Below are 18691 nucleotides of genomic sequence, written 5' to 3' on the forward strand. Positions count from 1 at the left end.
TAGGAATAATAATATCTTCCTGTTGCCCTTTGACTGTTCACTTGTTTCCCTGAATGACGTCTAGTTATCTGTCGAGAGTCATCCTCACCTCTAAAAAGTCAACATTCTGTCACACAGAGGCATGGTCTTGTGTTTACAAAGTGTTATATGCTACTACTTCTACTTTCATGCATGTCTAACAGTTAACAGGGTTTTTTTTTCCAACTGGGAGCTTTGTTATGGGAGGAAACTGGATACAGTAATATTGTATATTCTGGAAAGGCATTTTATGTCGAAAAACTGCAGCGACAACAATAACTGGTTACGTTTTGATATGAAATCCCTGCTTTGTCATGAAGGTCGTGGATTGCAATAAACTGGAAATAAGATTTATAGAAGGGTTGATTTTTTTCTTATTTTATTTCAGCGTCAGATGTTTTTAAACTTGCACTTCTTTTTTTCTCACTTTAAACGAGTTCATATTTAAAAAATTATATTTTAAGGGATTGTAGCTCTTTAATAATAATAATAATCAATTTTATTTATAAGGCGCCTTTCTGGGCACTCAAGGACACCGTACAAAATTACAATAATAAAATCAAATTGAATAAAAAAACAACAACAAGAAAGATAGAGAAGAAAAGGTGATTACAATGAATAGGCAGTCAGGAATAGGTGTGTTTTGAGTCTTGATTTGAAGAGGGATATTGAATCTAAGTTGCGAAGGTCTGGTGGTAAAGAGTTCCAAAAATGTGGGGCTGAGCGGCTGAAAGCTCGGGCACCCATGGTGGACAGTTTAAATAAAGGGACAGTGAGATGGAAAGGCCAGTATGTTTGTGTAATAGTACTGTAGAAAGCAAAAGTAAAGTAATTTAATTAAAAAAAACGTTATTATGGTCTTACCTTTACTTATAAATAAAGTCCATGCGCCGGTCCTTCTGAACAAAAGCATCGATAACTTCTTTATAGAAGTCTTCCTTATCTTTCTTCAGTTTTAAAAGTCTCTCTGTCTCGATGGAGATCTTCCTTTAATTATTACCGCCTGCTTCGATTGAAAGTCCAGTTTAGAAAACTTTTATTTTAGATATGTAATCCTCCATGTTAAAAGTCCAGGCGACAGGAATAAATAAACGATCGCTAACTGTTGCTGCTTGTTGTCACTTCTTCTGCAGCCGAGTAGTCGCAAAAATTATCTCTGGGATCACTAGCGCCCTCTACCACCAGGAGGCGGGATTACTGCGAGCCTCAGCCAGTGCGTCTTCGCAGCCGTTTTATGATTGCTCAGCACAAGAAATACGTTACACACATACAGTTGTTGACAAAATACACTGTACATTATATACCTCAGCTAACTAAACTATGGAAATGTATAATATAATTCATATAGCAATACGGTCTCACTGCACAGCAGGCCAGCAGTTAGCCGAGTCATTGCGCAATCCATGGTGAGGCTCAACTGGCTGGTGACTCCCCGCAAGTCTCTTCTCTGTATTTGAACGGCAAATGTGAAAATTCAGCGATTTTGAATAAAAATAATCTAAAACTGGTGAAGTTAAATGGAAAATAACTTTATAGTATAATCACTGGATACATATAACAATTTAATTATTTTTCTTTTTAAAATTGTTTTCTTTCCATGATGGCACGTGAGGCCCCACCTCACCTGCCTCCCCTGACTGCACGTCACTGGAGCTCAGGGCATGTACTGTATAACAGCTTATAACAGGAACTTAACATCACAAAGAGGCAAATCCATAAAAATAGGTTACATACCCACAAGGAAGTAGGTGTCGGGTTTAAGAAGAAAGATTAAAGACCTTAGCAACACCTGATAGAAGGTCCCCACAAAGGGACAGAGGATAGGGGTCGTCATATCACAGACCACAGATTATCAAGTATTCTATTCGAATTAAATCTAAGTTTAACTTTGTCACACACCACTGTATGTGCTGTTATGATTACTAATTCCAGTGACTTTCTACTGTTTAAATTGTCTTAAGTGACAGTACAACAAACGTCCACTAGATGGCGGCAGATGACAACAAATGAAAGTTAGCCGACATGAACAGGTAATGCAATCAGAGATCGTCTAACATCATAAAACACACACATTTCACAGCTAAATATGACTCATTGTGTACTATAAACATTAAATATAGATACACACCAACGATGCCACGAACAGCATAAGATGTGATAGTTGTTTGCTGAGAAACACGAGGAGTGAAGCGGAGTTGTGCGCAACTGTCTGAACTCTTTCCGGAGTCTAAACACGTGACCTATCTGCGGGTTTCTTAAAGGTACAGCTCCTTTAACAGAACCAACTGAAATGACTTGGAAATAACACACACTGAATAAGGAATCTTAATAACTGAGGCAGAACAGTGATGTTACTAGTAGTTGACTAGGAAGTGTTTATTATAATTTGGGGAGAGTCCGCTGCCTGATGCTTACCTGCTAAACGCTAAGCACTGACTACATGCGCTCTAAATACCCACTGCTGATTGGCTGTTACCGCTCTGTTTGTAACCAATCAGATGGTTGTGTGGGTGGGACAATGCTGGGTGCTGTGTAGAGGACTGACAGAAACAGAGGCAGAAGGAAGCGGAGGCGGCTACTTAATATGTCCGTGTGGAAACTCGTTTGGTACACCTCCGAACCGAACCGAAACCCCCGTACTGAAACGGTTCAATACAAATACACGTACAGTTACTCCCCTACCCATCCCACCACCATCAAATATACAACAATTGTCTAAAAAAAATGATGTCGAACGTCCGGCGGGCCGGATTTAAAATCTTAACGCATGCCACGTATTTTGCCCAGGTCTGCACTAGATTATGTAAAGAAACGTGGGATCACAATTTGCATTTTAATGGGACATTTACACATTTTTGTTTAGCTTGGCCAGTTTAGGCTACCGTATTTCCTTGAATTGGCGCCGGGAATATGGTATTTGCATGCCTCGAATTACAGCCGGGTCAAACTCGTTTCGCCAAAAAATTTGCGCATGCTTGGTACTTCCGCCGGGTCAAATATGAGTCATTAAATGACTCCCGCCTCATGGTGGTAGAGGGCGCTAGTGATCCTTCTTGCGGACTGCTGGTACTGCAGAAGAGTGCTGCAGAAGAAGACAACCGGCAGCAAGAGTGCGCAGCCATTGTTTGCTTGGACTTTTACCATGGAGGATTACATATCTAAAATAAAACAGTTTTCTAAACTGGACTTTCAATCGAAGCAGGAGGTAATACTTAAAAGGAAGATCTCCATCGAGACAGAGAGACTTTTAAAACTGAAGAAAGATAAGGAAGACTTCTATACGGCGTGGCGAAATTGGTAGAGTGGCTGTGCCAGCAATCGGACGGTTGCTGGTTACTGGGGTTCAATCCCCACCTTCTACCATCCTAGTCACGTCCGTTTTGTCCTTGGGCAAGACACTTCACCCTTGCTCCTGATGGCTGCTGGTTAGCGCCTTGCATGGCAGCTCCCGCCATCAGTGTGTGAATGTGTGTGTGAATGGGTGAATGTAGAAATACTGTCAAAGCGCTTTGAGTACCTTGAAGGTAGAAAAGCGCTATACAAGTATAACCCATTTATATTATTTAATTATTTATATCGATGCTTTTCTTCAAAAGAAGCTGGCATGGACTCATTTATACCTAAAGGGAAGACAATAATAACGTTTTTTTTTTATTAAATGTGCTTTTCATGATAAGGTAAGCGCCGGAGTGAGAAGAGGTTTTAAAATAATTAGCGCATGCTTGGCCATCCCGCAGGCTTCTGGTAAGCGCCGGAGTGACAGGAGGTTTTAAATTAATTAGCGCCCCTGCGGCTATTCAAGGAAATACGGTAATTTAGTGTGTACAATTTTTTTTTTTTTTTTTTTTATCTCCTTCATTGATGTGCATCTTTGATAGACAATTATAACACAATTATTCAGCTACACCGTTACACACCAATGCCTGAGAAGGAGCAGGTTTAAGAAAAATCTTATATTTTCCTGCCCCCTTCACATAATACATAGTCTTACTTAATGATATGTGAACCAACAATTACATCCAAATATAACGAAAACAAAACAAAACAAAACAAAAAAACACAAGTGCAAAACTTCATGAAGTACAAACCGAACAAAAAAACAAAAGAAGTAATATACACCTCACGGGATGATACAAAACAAATACAAAACCAGGCAAAAAACAAGTAAATTAATAAATATAAAGCAAAATGTAAACACTTATGGCTGTCCATATGATTTTATTGTTCTGTCTTTATATATTTTTTTCAATTGGAATATATTTTTACAATCTTTTATCTCATTATAAAGAGAATTCCATAGTTTAACCCCCACCACTGATATACACATTTGTTTTAAAGTTGTCCTTGAATACTGATGTTGGAAATGACCTTTTCTTCTATGCTCTTCATTCTCAGAAGTGATGACAAACATTTTTTGTAAATTTGCTGGTAATGTTTTGCTTTTAGCCTTAAACATGACACATAATGTCTGTAACTTTACTAGCTCCTGTAATTTCAATAAACCTGAATTAATGAATAATATGTTAGTGTGTTCTAAGTAATCTACTTTATGAATAATCCTTATAGCTCTTTTCTGTAGTTGATACAATGCCTTTATGTTACTCTTATGTGTTCCCCCACACTTCCACACAGTAGCTGATATATGGCAATATAAGTGCACAATACAATATGCGCATTGCCCTATAATCTAACACATATTTTACCTTATTTAATATAAAAATACTCTTAGACATCTTTTTCCGCAGATGTGCAATATGAGATTTCCATGTCAGACCGTCATCCAGTATCACTCCTAAAAATATAAGTTCAGAAACCCTTTCAATATCTATTCCATTTATTGACAATTTGATCGTTTCCTCCCTTTTCCTCTTACAAAAAATCATGAACTTTGTTTTTTCTACATTTAATGATAATTTATTGGCATCAAACCATCTCTTAAGTTTAATCATTTCCTGTTCAATAATTTTTGATAATGCTTTTAAGTCGTGTCCCGAACTATAAAAGTTGGTGTCGTCCGCAAATAATACACATTTCAATAACTTTCATACCTCACATATATCATTAATTATAAATTATAAAATAAACAATTTTGGTCCCAAAACCGAACCTTGTGGAATTCCACATTCAATCCTCATTTGTTCAGATGTATTACCCATAAAATCCACAAACTCTTGTCTATTATCTAAATAACTTCTTAGCCAGTCTAAAACTACTCCTCTCACACCAAATGAATACAACTTGGACAATAATATAGAATGATCTATAGTAGGGGTCGGCAACCCAAAATGTTGAAAGAGCCATATTGGACCAAAAATACAAAAACAAATCTGTCTGGAGCCGCAACAAATTAGAAGCCATATTACATACAGATAGTGTGTCATGAGATATAAATTGAATTAAGATGACTTAAAGGAAACTAAATGAGCTCAAATATAGCTACAAATGAGGCATAATGATGCAATATGTACATATAGCTAGCCTAAATAGCATGTTAGCATCGATTAGCTTGCAGTCATGCAGTGATCAAATATGTCTGATTAGCACTCCACACAAGTCAATAACATCAACAAAACTCACCTTTGTGCATTCATGCACAACGTTAAAGGTTTGGTGGACAAAATGAGACAGAAAAAGTAGTGGCATAAAACACGTCCTAGAAAGTCGGAGAAAGTTACACATGTAAACAAACTAAGGTGAGTTCAAGGACCGCCAAAATTAGTAGGACAAAACGGCACTCGCCAAATACTCGAATCAGTGAAGCATGTTTAATACAAACAGTGTGATTTATAACAATTAGTGTCATGTTTGTCCTCCTACAGTAACCATACTAAAACAAAAAATATATTTTTTTCCCATCATCTTTTTCCATTTTTCATACATTTTTGAAAAAGCTCCAGAGAGCCACTAGGGCGGCGCTAAAGAGCCGCATGCGGCTCTAGAGCCGCGGGTTGCCGACCCCTGATCTATAGTATCAAATGCTTTTTTAAGATCGATAAATACTCCTGTAGTGTATTTCTTATTATCAGTTGCTGTTGCTATATCAATTATATTCATTACAGCTGAAGCAGTGGATCTATTGGTCCGGAATCCATACTGGCTCTCACTCAACAGCATGTTCTTTTCAATAAAACTAATCTAATTTTTTTACAAATATTTTTTCAATTATTTTAGAAAATTGTGACAGTAGTGACACTGGTCTGTAATTAGTAAATCTATGTTTATCTCCCGTTTTAAAGAGTGGAATGACCTTTGCTACCTTCATTTTATTTGGAAAGGTCCCTGTTTGAAAAGAAAGATTAAAAATATAACAAAGAGGTTTGATGATACAGTCAATAGTCTTTTTTACAATTATCATGTCTATACCATCACTGTCTGTTGATGTCTTATTTTTCAGTTTTGTTACCACCGATACAATTTCATTTTCACTAACATCTCCTAGAAGCATGGACTGTAGCACTTTGCTTCCCCCTCTCCATCCACTCTGTATATCTTTATGTTCTCCAATACTCTCTGCCAATTTGGGTCCAACATTCACAAAAAAAGAATTGAATCCGTTTGCCACTTCATTCATATTTGTTATCATCTTATTATCCTCATTGATAAAATGGCTTGGTGGGTTTGTAGGCCCAGATGTTTTTCCTATTACCTTGTTCAGAATATTCCAAGTTCCTTTGATATTGTTTTTATTTTTTTCTAGTAAATTATTATAATATTCTCTTTTTGCTTGTCTCATTATTGTTATCAATTTGTTTTTGTAAACCTTATATTTCGTTTCAGCATCCTTTGTTTTTACTTTTATGAAATCTCTATAAAGTTTGTTTTTCTTTTTACAAGCATTCTGTAGTCCCTTTATAATCCAAGGCTTTTTATTGTAGCTGTCTCTTTGTTTCCATACATTCGGACAATGCTTTTCATACAATGATAAATATATATTAAGAAAAGCCTCATATGCAGCATTTGCTTCTCCCCCATACACCTCATTCCAGTCTGTTTCAAATAAGTCCTTCCTAAACCTATTTATTGCCTCTTCAGTTCTTTTCCTTACATATCTATGAGTTTTTTCCTCCCTCTTTTTATCAATTGGACAGTCATAAGTAAGAAACACAGGTAAGTGGTCACTTATATCATTAATTACTAGTCCACTTTTTATATTATTTTCTATGTCATTTATAAAGATGTGATCAATTAACGTTGCACAATTTGTCGTTATTCTACTGGGTTTGGTGATCAATGGATAAAGCCCTCTACTATATACCACATCCAAGAAGTCGCTTGTTGATTTATTTCTGGGTGAGCTTAGCAGGTCTATGTTATAGTCGCCACACATGACAAATGTTTTATTTTCCTTCACCTTACACAATAATTCTTCCAAACTATCATTAAATGCTTCTACTTTAGACCCAGGTGTCCTATATATACACGTAACAATAACATTTCTCTTCTTTTCTATTTCTACCTCTACAGTTACACATTCAAATAAATCATCAATTACCACTGTCATACATTCCACAGGTCTACATTTCAATTCACAGTCAACAAACAGGGCCACACCTCCTCCCTTCTTGTTTCCTCTACTACAGTGATACAACTCATACCCGTCAATGGAGAAATCGATACCTCTGTCTTTATCGATCCATGTTTCAGAAAGTGTTATTATTTTGAATTTGCCATTTAGAGTCTTCAGGTATTCGTCAATCTTTGAGAAATTTGCATATAAGCTTCTACAGTTGAAATGTATTAAAGAAAATGTATTATCTAAACTAACATTGTCATTGAATTGTTCCTCGGTGTAGTAGTCACATGTAGCATTGATTGAGTTGAACAGATGGTTTTCTGGGTCAACATCATTTTCAAAGTCATACAGTTTATAGTCCATGTATTCAGCTCTTAGAAACTTTTGATTCTCAGTTGTCTCACCTTCTCGCTGCGTAGCCTTTCCCGTCTCCAGCCAAGGATGAGCCGTGTCAGTCATAAGTCTAGCAGGTCTCATCTATATTGATCCAAGTCGCGGAGCTCTCGGATCATGACAACTTTGGCTTCTTCATATGGTCCATTTAGCCGAATCATGATTTTGCAGTTCCGTGTCCATGTTGCTTGTATCTTGTTTTCTTTTCTGAGGATGCGTGCTTGTCTTGCAATGTCAGCGTTCTTCTTGGTAAGATGTTCATTGATGTAAACCCCAGTTCCCTTCAGCTTCCTTCCCTGCCGTAGTAACTCCGTCTTGTGTTTCCGATTTACAAACCGGATCACAATGGCTGGGTTGGTTCTGCTGTCCTTCCTGGGGATAGTATGGCACGCTGAAATGCTGCCACTTTGAAGAGTCATGTTCTTACTGGAAAAAAAGTTAATTACTTGCCGTTCAAGTGTCACAAGTTCGTCTGCCGGGGCTTCGGCGTCCTTGTCAGCGTCCCTGCTGCGAGTCCCGGCCACTCTTGCATATGTGCGATGTTTGGTTTCTAGTCCACTTATAATTAAATCGTCCATTCTGGTGTACTGTTCAATTTCGTCAATTCTTGCTTCTAGGTCAACAATTTTCTTGTCTTTTTCCTTGATGATGTTTTTCAGCATTTTGATTTCGGTCAACAACTCCATGAGTGTGTCTTGCTGTTTGGCCACTGTCCTTACATCCTCCGACAGGGAGTTAAGCGATTTTCTGATCTCCTCCAAGTCTTCCTCGAATTTCTTGTGTTTCGCACTCATTTTCTTCATTCACTTGGTTTTCTTCTTAATTTCAGTTCGGTTTCTTTACTGGCTAAAACTCACAACCCATTTCTGAAATGTTTTTTTTTTTATTGTTGCGTAACATGGAAATATAAATACTAGAGAAGCTTGTAGAGGTTATTAGGATGCTCAAGTAATGTGTAAAAATACTGACTTTAAAATGTCTTGCTATTTGAATAAAAACAAACATGTCTTATATTGTTCTTTGAGCTTCTTCTGACGGGGTCCTTGTGTGCAGTAACACAGCCTGCCCAGCCAGCCCGGCCTCCACTCCTCCTTCTGGAACCACGTAGGTGGTCCCATCGCTGGACCTCTGAGGGTCCATTGCCTTCAGCTGCTCGTTGCTACGGGCGACGCTGTCCCAACCCCACAGCTGGTAGCGTAGACTCTTACCCTGCTTGGCCAGGATGTAGACGTCCCTGAGGCTCCAGCTGCCCACGGCGGGACAGCAGGAGGAAGAGGAGTCTCCGTGGAGGTGAATCCACGGCAGGGTGGGGTCGGGCCGAGTCTGTTCTGAGCTTACGCTGCCCGGTCTCACACCGATGAGAACACCTGGATGAGGTAGATGTGTTAAATACTGTGTTTGACCTGTTTCCTCGTCTTCATGGCTGACCTGAAGCCACGGCCCAGTGCGCCCTGTGGCCCCCACGCTGGCATGGCTCATGGTTGTAGTCTTCGTCATATCTGGGTGTTCAGTGTCAAGGCTCAATCAATTAATTTATATATAGAAATGGTCAGCAGGAATTATTAATGGAGTATTTTCATAGTTACGACCTTCTAAAAAGGCATTTTTTAACATTACGAGAGCCCTCTGGACTTGAAATAACACCCACATAGTCACCCTAACACTCCTTTCATCCAACACAGTAGACATAATAGAAGAAAATACAGTGCATTGGGAAAGTATTTACAACGCTTCCCACATTTTGTTACGTTACAGCAGTGGTTCTTAACCTGGGTTCGATCGAACCCTAGGGGTTCGGTGAGTCGGGCTCAGGGGTTCGGCGGAGGTCAAGACACACCCGACTCATCGTGTAAATAAAAACTTCTCCCTATTGGCGTATTACGGACACGGCAACAGCAGAAGTCACACTGATTTGCAGGTGTGTAAATTGTTGTGAGTTTATGCACTGTGTTGGTTTTATTATTTGAACAAGGTGATGTTCATGCACGGTTAATTTTGTACACCAGTAATAAAACATGGTAACACTTTAGTATGGGGAACATATTCACCATCAATTAGTTTCTTATTAACATGCAAATTAGTAACATATTGGCTCTTAACTAGTCATTATTAAGTACTCATTAATGCCTTATTCGGCATGGCCTTATTATAACCCTAACCCTCTAACCCTGGCCCTAACCCTCTAACCCTAACCCTAACCAAATAACTCTAAATTAAGTCTTTGTTACTTAGAATATGTTCCCCATACTAAAATGTTACCAAAAACATATAACTTTGTCTTGAATTTGAAAAAAAAACATTTTATTTTTCACTAATGAAGGGTTCTGTCAACAAGGGGACTTTGGGGTGTTGTGTTTTCCCGGAATGCAAAGGAAAGTTGGCGCGGGCAAGGCGTGAAGGTGAGTACATGATTTATTTTTAACTCTAAACTACAAAAAAAGGTGCAAACAAAAGGCGCACTCAAAGGCGGAGATAAACTTGGCTAAGAAACAAAAAACACTTAGACAGAAACTATGGACAAGAAAAACTACACTTACTGTGACGTGAAAAGCATGAAAACTATGGCATGGAATACAAGCAGGAAATAAGTCAGCACAGAGCAAATCTAGAATGTCAGGGGTAAGATAGGATAATGTCACCAGGCCGACTGCCTGGCAACAACAAGCTTAAATACTGGTGACATGATTAGTGAAAACAGGTGCGTGACTCGAAATGTGAAAACGTGAGACAGGTGCGTGACATGAGGATGTGAACCAGGTGAAACTAATGGTTGCTGTGGTGACAAAGCAAGGGAGTGAAAACAAGAACTAAAAAGTGTCCAAAACCAAGCAAAACATAACTAAACAAAACATGATCACAGACATGACAGGTTCGGTGAATGCGCATATGAAACTGGTGGGGTTCGGTACCTCCAACAAGGTTAAGAACCACTGCGTTACAGCCTTATTCCATTGTGACAATGTGAAAAGTTTAGTATTTTTTTATTTTGCTAATTTATCAAAACTAAAAAATACATGTACAAAACCCAAAACCGGTGAAGTTTGCGACATCAGTGTAAAGGATATCACCACATGGGCTCAGGAACACTTCATAAAACCACTGTCAGTAACTACAGTTGGTCGCTACATCTGTAAGTGCAAGTTAAAACTCTACTATGCAAAGCGAAAGCCATTTATCAACAACACCCAGAAACGCCGCCGGCTTCGCTGGGCCCGAGCTCATCTAAGATGGACTGATGCAAAGTGGAAAAGTGTTCTGTGGTCTGACGAGTCCACATTTCAAATTGTGTTTGGAAACTGTGGAGGAATGGGCGGAACTGCCCAAAGATGGGTGTGCCAAGTTTATGGCGTCGTATTCAAAAAGACTTGAGGCTGTAATTGCTGCCAAAAGGGCATCGACAAAGTATCGTGCAAAGGCTGTGAATACTTATTTACATGTGATTTATGTATTTTTAATACATTTGTAAAATAAAAACAAAAACTTTTCACATTGTTATTATGGATATTGTCTGTAGAATTTTGAGGAAAAACATTTATTTATTCCATTTTGGAATAAAAGTGTAACATAACAAAATGAGGAAAATGTTCAGAGTCAAGGCTTTTTGTTGGCTCAATCAATTAATTTATATATAGAAATGGTAAGCAGGAATTCTTAATGGAATATTTTCATAGTAAGAAACTGTTTACGACCTAAAAAGCCGTTTTTTTTAAACATTACGAGAGCCCACTGGACTTGAAATAACACCCACATTTCATCAACCACAGTAGACATAATAAAAGAAAATAAGACATACAGTTCATTGGGAAAGTATTCACAGCGCTTCCCACATTTTGTTACTTTACAGCCTTATTCCATTATGACAATGTGAAAAGTTTGTTTGTTTTGCTAATTGATCAAAACTAAAGAACACAAGTATGCAAAACAATGTACAGAGACCGAACCAACGCTTCCCATCCAACCTGAGGGAGCTTAAGAAGTGCTGCAAAGAGGAATGAGGGAAACTGCCCAAAGATAGGTGTGCTAAGCTTATGGCATCGTATTCAGGCTGTAATTCTTGCCAAAAGTGCATCACCAAAGTATTGAGCAAAGGCTTTGAACACTTATGGACATGTGATTTATGTATTTTTAATACATTTGCAAAATAAAATAAAAAACAACACTTTTCACATTGTCATTATGGTTATTGTCTGTAGAATTGTTAAGGAAAAAAATGAATTTATTCCATTTTGGAAATGTTTTTGAAATGATTGGAAAGTGAGTTGGGGGAGAATGTGGGTCCCAAAATGATACTAGAACCCCAGAATTATGTCATTATCATTGTTCTGTTGTACATTAGATGTGCAGGTGTACCTATTGAAATTAGCAAGTGTGGAGGTCAAGGATACGGGATGAGAACCGGCTGTCTGGCCCACAAGTGTGCTATAATCCTTGAAGCATTACCACTCAATCCCCCTGACAGCAGCTCTGCTTTACATCCGCACACTTCCTCGGCCAGCAGCGCCATGTTGCAAGCTGACAGAGTAAGAGGCACGTTTGAGTTGCTGTTTGGCCTACGCTCTTATTTTGTGGGTTACCTGAGAACATTTCCCCCTGCACTGTGAAGCCTCGGCTGCGTGCAGTCTGAACAACGGCGTCCAAGTCAACAGCGCCGTGCCGTAGGAGGTGAGCAGCCGTACACAAAGCCACCAGGCCGCACCTTGAAGATAACGACAAAACATGAGCGTACGGTCACACCCTGGCAAATATGTCATATTGACATCCTGCGATAAGACAATGACATCATGAGTCAAAGGTAAGGAGCATGATGGAGCTTGTTTTCAGGACTTACTGTGGACCATCTTGGATGAGAGAAGGTACATATGTGTTCATTAGTATCCAGTGGAGGTCTGCGCTGAAACTGAAGCACATTAAAATAACACTTGAAGAAAAGTAATTGTAGCTTTAAAACTGTGCATGTACTTTACAAACAACCGTTTTGGAAATATGTCAACAATGGAAGATTGCATTCAAATTTTAGTTCAGCAAATCTTTGGTTAGTACATTTTTTTTGGTCAGTTACTTCATATGTGCACGTCTCAAACAAAGACAATATGAATTAAGAATTAATTAATGTTTTTTTAAAGAAATATCTATCATAAACATATGTGTGTGTGTGTGTATGTGCATACATATATATATATATATATATATATATATATATATATATATATATATATATATATATATATATATATATCAGTGTTTCCCATAAACTGCCAAGATACCTGTGGCGGTGGGGGCGTGGCTATGGGCGTGGTCACCATGACATCTTCGAGTAATTTGCATAATTTACTACAATGATATGATTTTCTCTAAAAAGGCTAAAAAAATGTATACTTACTAATTAATAATAACAGTTTTGTGTTAAACGGACATCCATCCATCCATCCATCCATTTTACAATATAATTACAACACTTTATGTACATATTTATATACAGATATGAACAATAAGTTATTCACTGAAATATATTTATTAATTGTGGTTCTTACAAAAAATATATCTTATAATATATAAAAGCTAAAATGTCTCAAAGCTCTGCCCCTTTAATTAGTGCATACTAAATAATTTAACTTTAGCCTACTACTACAACCATATTATTTACCAGCAACATAAAGTAAAACAGAGGCAGAGGTGTCCTGCCACAGTCAGTAACAAATAAACAGAAAACAGTAGTGGTGGTAGATAGACACAGAGCTTCATCAAACATCTGATCCACTGAACAAAGAGCTCCAAAAATCTTGAACTTTAGACTGCCATCAGTTTTACTCCCTACACTTAACCATGTGTTTCCTACTGCCTGCAGACTTTGCACCCTTTGTTATATACACATGTTGTGTTTCTAATATAAATACATTTAATAAAGTCAAATACAAATAAGGCAACAAGAGAAGTATCCTACACTTCTCTTTTGTAAAGTAAATCTGAACAGCCGATATGGGCATCTACATCAACTATATGATTTGCCTTAAAAGCTGGAGAGGACAAAAAAAATAAAAAATAAAATATATATATATATATATATATATATTTTTTTTTTTTAATTTTTATTTTATTTTATTTGTGGCGGACGTAATTCTTTCGTGGCGGGCCGCCACAAATAAATGAATGTGTGGGAAACCCTGTATATATATACATATGTGTTTAAATACTGCTATTACTGAAAAAGCAGGTATACGTTATGAATGTGCGCAAGTAAACAAGCTACTGCAACACCTTGTTGCATAAATTACATTACGAAAATGTTAACTGCCATAAAGGAGAGGACTTAAAGGGCAGCCTTGAGGAACACCTCAGTTATGTAAATTACAAGATTGGACTAGATCAGGGGTCAGCAACCAAAAATGTTGAAAGAGCCATATTGGACCAAAAATACAAAAAACAAATCTGTCTGGAGCCGCAAAAAATGAAAAGTCTTATATAAGTGTTATAATGAAGGCAACACATGATATAAGTGTCAATATTAGCCTACTATTTATTTATTTAAAAAAAAAATTCATAACATGGTTACTACTGCCTAGTTTCTCTTGTTATATTCTTATTTTTACTGTTATATTTGTATTCTTATTGTTACTTTTTATTTTCATTCTTATTGTTATATTTTCTAATTTATTTCCATTTATACCTCCATTAGTTACTTTTTAAATTACATCTCAATTCTGTACACTGCTGCTGGAATTTAAATGTTCCTGAGGGAACTCTCTCCTGAAGGAATCAATAAAGTACTATCTATCTATCTATCTATCTATCTATCTATCTATCTATCTATCTATCTATCTATCTATCTATCTATCTATCTATCTATCTATCTATCTATCTATCTATCTATCTATCTATCTATCTATCTATCTATCTATCTATCTATCTATCTATCTATCTATCTATCCATCAAAATGACTATGTGTCGCAGGCTGAAGCAAATCTTGGTTGACAGAAATGTTGAAATGTAATATTTATTCTACACGTTAGAAACCATTAGTAAATCAGAGGCTACTCGGAAGGTGAGATAACTCCTGGAAATGACTGGCTTTTAATGGCCAAAGGTATAGATGTTGTCTTTAACAACATGGCACACAAACAACTATCAGAAATGCAGCCAATATTACATACAGATAATGTGTCATGAGACATGCAAATATAAATTATATACAAAGAGGATAAAAATGAAGGATATTAAATGAGCTCAAATATAGTTACAAATGAGGCATAATGATGCAATATGTACATACAGCTAGCCTAAATATCCTGATTAGCACTCCAACAAGTCAATAACATCAACAAAGCGCACCTTTGTGCATTCACACACAGCATAAAACTTTTGGTGGACAAAATGAGACAAGGAAGGAGTGGAAGATTTTACATGTAAACAAACAGTCCACACTATGGTGAGTTCAAGAACCGCCAAAATTAGTAGGACAAGACGATGTTCACCAAATACTCATATTGAACATATTAAACAGTGGTAGTTCTAACAATTGGGAAGGTTTGTGTCATGTTTGTCCTCAAACAAAAAAAGGTAAAAGTTAAAGTTAAAGTACCAATGATTGTTCACCCCCTGGGAGGTGAGGGAAGCAGTGGGCAGCAGCGGTGCCACGCCCGGGAATCATTTTTGTTGATTTAACCCCAAATTCCAACCCTTGATGCTGAGTGCCGAGCAGGGAGGTAATGGGTCCCATTTTTGTAGTCTTTGATATGCTGTGTGTGAATGCACAAAGGTGTCTACTCAGTGGCCTCGTGGTTAGAGCAGTGGTTCTTAACCTTGTTGGAGGTACCGAACCCCACCAGTTTCATATGCGCATTCACCGAACCCTTCTTCAGTAAAAAATATATATCTTTTTTTTTTCAAATTCAAGACAAAGTTATATGTTTTTTTTTACCGGTGCACAAAATGAACCATGCATGAACATCACCTTGTTCAAAGAACAAAACCAACACAGTGCATGAACTCACAACAATTTACACACCTGAAAATCAGTGTGACTTCTGCTGTTGCCATATCCATAATACGCCGATATGGAGAAGTTTTTATTTACACAAAGAGTGAGATGTGTCTCGACATCCGCGGCGGAGGGTCCGCCGAACCCCTGAGGCTGACTCACCGAACCCCTAGGGTTCGATCGAACCCAGGTTAAGAACCACTGGGTTAGAGTGTCCGCCCTGAGATCGGTAGGTTGTGAGTTCAAACCCCGGCCGAGTCATAACAAAAAACATACTATAAAACAAAAAAAGTATTTTTCTGAAATTTTTTTACCATTTTCAATCCTTTTTAAAAAATGCTCCCGGGAGCCACTAAAGAGCCGCGGGTTGCTGACTCCCGGACCAGGTTAAAATGTTTGTCATCCAAGTTTTGAACTGAACTAGAGGGCCCCCGTATGGTGTCGTTTCTGGGCCACATTTGGCCCCCGGGCCTTGTGTTTAACACGCGCCTTGTAGAAGGAAAATGTTTGAATTGCAAAGATCATGCGATCACCTGTTCTCCCGTTGACGAATAAGCATTAGAGGCTCGGTGTTATCTCCCACAATTGGACTTCTGCTGAGTCCTATAGTTTGATACAGCTTCTTCTTCTTGCTGTTGTTGTCTGTTGACCATGGAGGTGCAGGGGAAGCAGGAGGAGGAGGAGGTGGAGGAGGAGGAAGGTGCATGGAGGACCCAGACATTTTCCCAGAGATCCTGACAAAAGAGAAGTTTGGTTCAAATAAACAGGGCAATCTAAGACAAGATGCAACTTCTCTGCACAAGACACTCAAATATATATATATAAAACTAAGTGATCGTCCACCTAACTTTCTGAAATGAACGTCACAGCTGAGTACATGCTGAATGGGTTCGAACGTATGCGTATATATTTAATAACAAGCTTACATAATTTTCTGTGTTTTGTGAAAGTTCTTGCGACAATGTTATACTCACTTTTCAGACTAGCTTAGCAGCCGGTGTTTATGACCATATTTGGTAACTCTCTCCTTCAGGTTTTTTTTTTTAACCAACAGTTTGTCGCCCCTACTGGTACGGAGAAAGTCCGCGTACCTTCCGTTCATTATATTTCCCAAAAATACAATTGTAACCGAGGGTTTATATATGTCGCCTATACTGTATAAAACTACAAAATAACAAACACGGAGGCTCCAGTTTTACACGAGGACCACTTTATTTCGTTTGTTTTCAAACTCCTCTCCACCACAACGTGTCACCAGTTCCGCTCTTAGCGCCTTCAAAATAAGAGCTCAAGGCAAGCGTATAACAGTTTATAACAGGAATTTAACATCACAAAGAGGCAAGTCCATAAAAATAGGTTACATACCTCCCCTCCTATAAAAATAAACGTCCTCGTTTCAACACAATAACAGGATAAGTACAAAAACAACACAAGCAGTCCATAAAAATAGGTTACACAATTAGGACCGTTTTTCGATTTTTCTTTCATATGGCAGATTTTAAAACAAACAAAAAAGGGTTGATTTTCATTAAAATATTGCCATAAAATTGGATTTTGGGCTGTTTTGCTTTTATGGATTAGATTATTTCCAGATTAAACGCAAAACATGTGTGTGATGACAAATTGAACCGGAAGCAGTATTTTAGCATTTCCTTCGCGTTTAGCATGTTTTTAGCACAACGGTAACATCTTTGTCCAGCAGGAGTTGAGTCTTATGAATAAATAAAAAAGTGTAATTAAATAGTTGTCCAACTTTTGTTTCAGAAATGAAACTAGGAAAAAATTGTCCGAAACTTGTTTTTAAGGAGTCCTGCTGAACAAAGATGTTAGCGTTATGCTAAAATCAAGCTAAACGCAAAGGAAAGGCTAAAATACTGCTTCCGGTTCAATTTGTCATCACACAGATAAACACGCATTTTTGCAATTTGGATGAACATATATTGACCCCAAAAGGGACAAGCGGTAGAAAATGGATGGATGGATATTCGACTTTTGTGTTTATCTGGAAAAGTAAAAATCCATAAAAGGAAACAGCACAAAATCCAATTTTATGGCAATATTTGAATTAAATTCAACCCTTTTTTGTTTGTTTTAAAATCTGCCATAAATAATAAAAATCGAAAAACGGCCCCAATTTTGTTTTTTTGACTTGCGCTTAAGAATTGGAAATAGAATGAATGGAAGGTACACGGACCGGAGAAGGTACCGTAATTTCCGGACTATAAGCCGCTACTTTTTCCCCTCGTTCTGGTCCATGCGGCTTATACAAGGGTGCGGCTTATTTACGGCCTGTTCTTCTCCGACACCGACGAAGAGGATTTTGGTGGTTTTAGTACGCAGGAGGAAGACGATGACACAATGATTAAAGACTGACTTTTCATATACCGGTAGGCTGGTTATTTTGATAACGTACAGGCGAGCACTTTGTATTACTTTGCACCGTTGTATTATTTGTACTCTGCACGAATGCTGTTCGCCATGTCAAAGATGTGAAAGTTTGATTGAATGATTGAAAGATTTATTGTTAATAAATGGGACGATTTGCGTTCCCAAACAGTCATCTCTGTCCCGACAATCCCCTCCGTGGTAGCAGGAACCCCTATATACTACGCTAATTACACATCAAAACCCTGCGGCTTATAGTCGGGTGCGGCTTATATATGGAGCAATCTGTATTTTCCCCTAAATTTAGCTGGTGCGGCTTATAGTCAGGTGCGGCTTATAGTCCGGAAATTACGGTACATGTTTTCATTAAATTATTTCTGTATTAATTGAGCACTTCCCGTATTTC

The 18691-nt window shown here is 37.9% G+C and overlaps 2 protein-coding genes across 3 annotated transcripts in view; one reads left to right on the plus strand and one right to left on the minus strand.

The window, feature by feature from the left end:
* The window catches only part of LOC133658357 (inositol-trisphosphate 3-kinase A-like), a 78010-nt gene extending 77629 nt beyond the window's left edge, over positions 1–381 (plus strand). Inside the window, exon 8 of the mRNA XM_062060278.1 lies at positions 1–381. This exon is cut by the window's left edge and continues 1003 nt beyond it. The gene's annotated coding sequence lies outside the window, so the exon portion shown is untranslated.
* Positions 382–8800: 8419 nt separating this feature from the next.
* Positions 8801–17129, minus strand: LOC133659320 (actin maturation protease-like). 2 transcript variants are annotated; one of them, XM_062062069.1, is made up of 7 exons: positions 16875–17129; positions 16434–16634; positions 12753–12821; positions 12499–12620; positions 12310–12436; positions 9353–9423; positions 8801–9291 (listed from the first exon to the last, which is right to left on the minus strand). In XM_062062069.1, exons 2-7 carry the CDS (start codon positions 16619–16621, stop codon positions 8933–8935), a joined length of 936 nt encoding a protein of 311 aa, XP_061918053.1. In that variant the 5' UTR covers positions 16622–16634; positions 16875–17129; the 3' UTR covers positions 8801–8932. The 2 variants fall into 2 exon arrangements, with proteins under 2 accessions (XP_061918053.1, XP_061918052.1); XM_062062068.1 differs by having other exon boundaries at positions 16827–16875.
* Between the last annotated feature and the right edge of the window lie 1562 nt (positions 17130–18691).

Source organism: Entelurus aequoreus, linkage group LG10, assembly GCF_033978785.1.
Source record: "Entelurus aequoreus isolate RoL-2023_Sb linkage group LG10, RoL_Eaeq_v1.1, whole genome shotgun sequence".
In the NCBI taxonomy this organism is placed as follows: domain Eukaryota; kingdom Metazoa; phylum Chordata; class Actinopteri; order Syngnathiformes; family Syngnathidae; genus Entelurus; species Entelurus aequoreus.

What these genes read in the sequence shown, in the direction of transcription:
- LOC133659320 (XM_062062068.1), bottom strand. An exon ending in CTCATCCAAGATGGTCCACA is followed by an intron (nt 12,621 to 12,752) that starts GTAAGTCCTGAA and finishes GTTATCTTCAAG; the next exon opens with GTGCGGCCTGGTGGCTTTGT. An exon ending in AGACAGCCGGTTCTCATCCC is followed by an intron (nt 9,424 to 12,309) that starts GTATCCTTGACC and finishes CTGAACACCCAG; the next exon opens with ATATGACGAAGACTACAACC.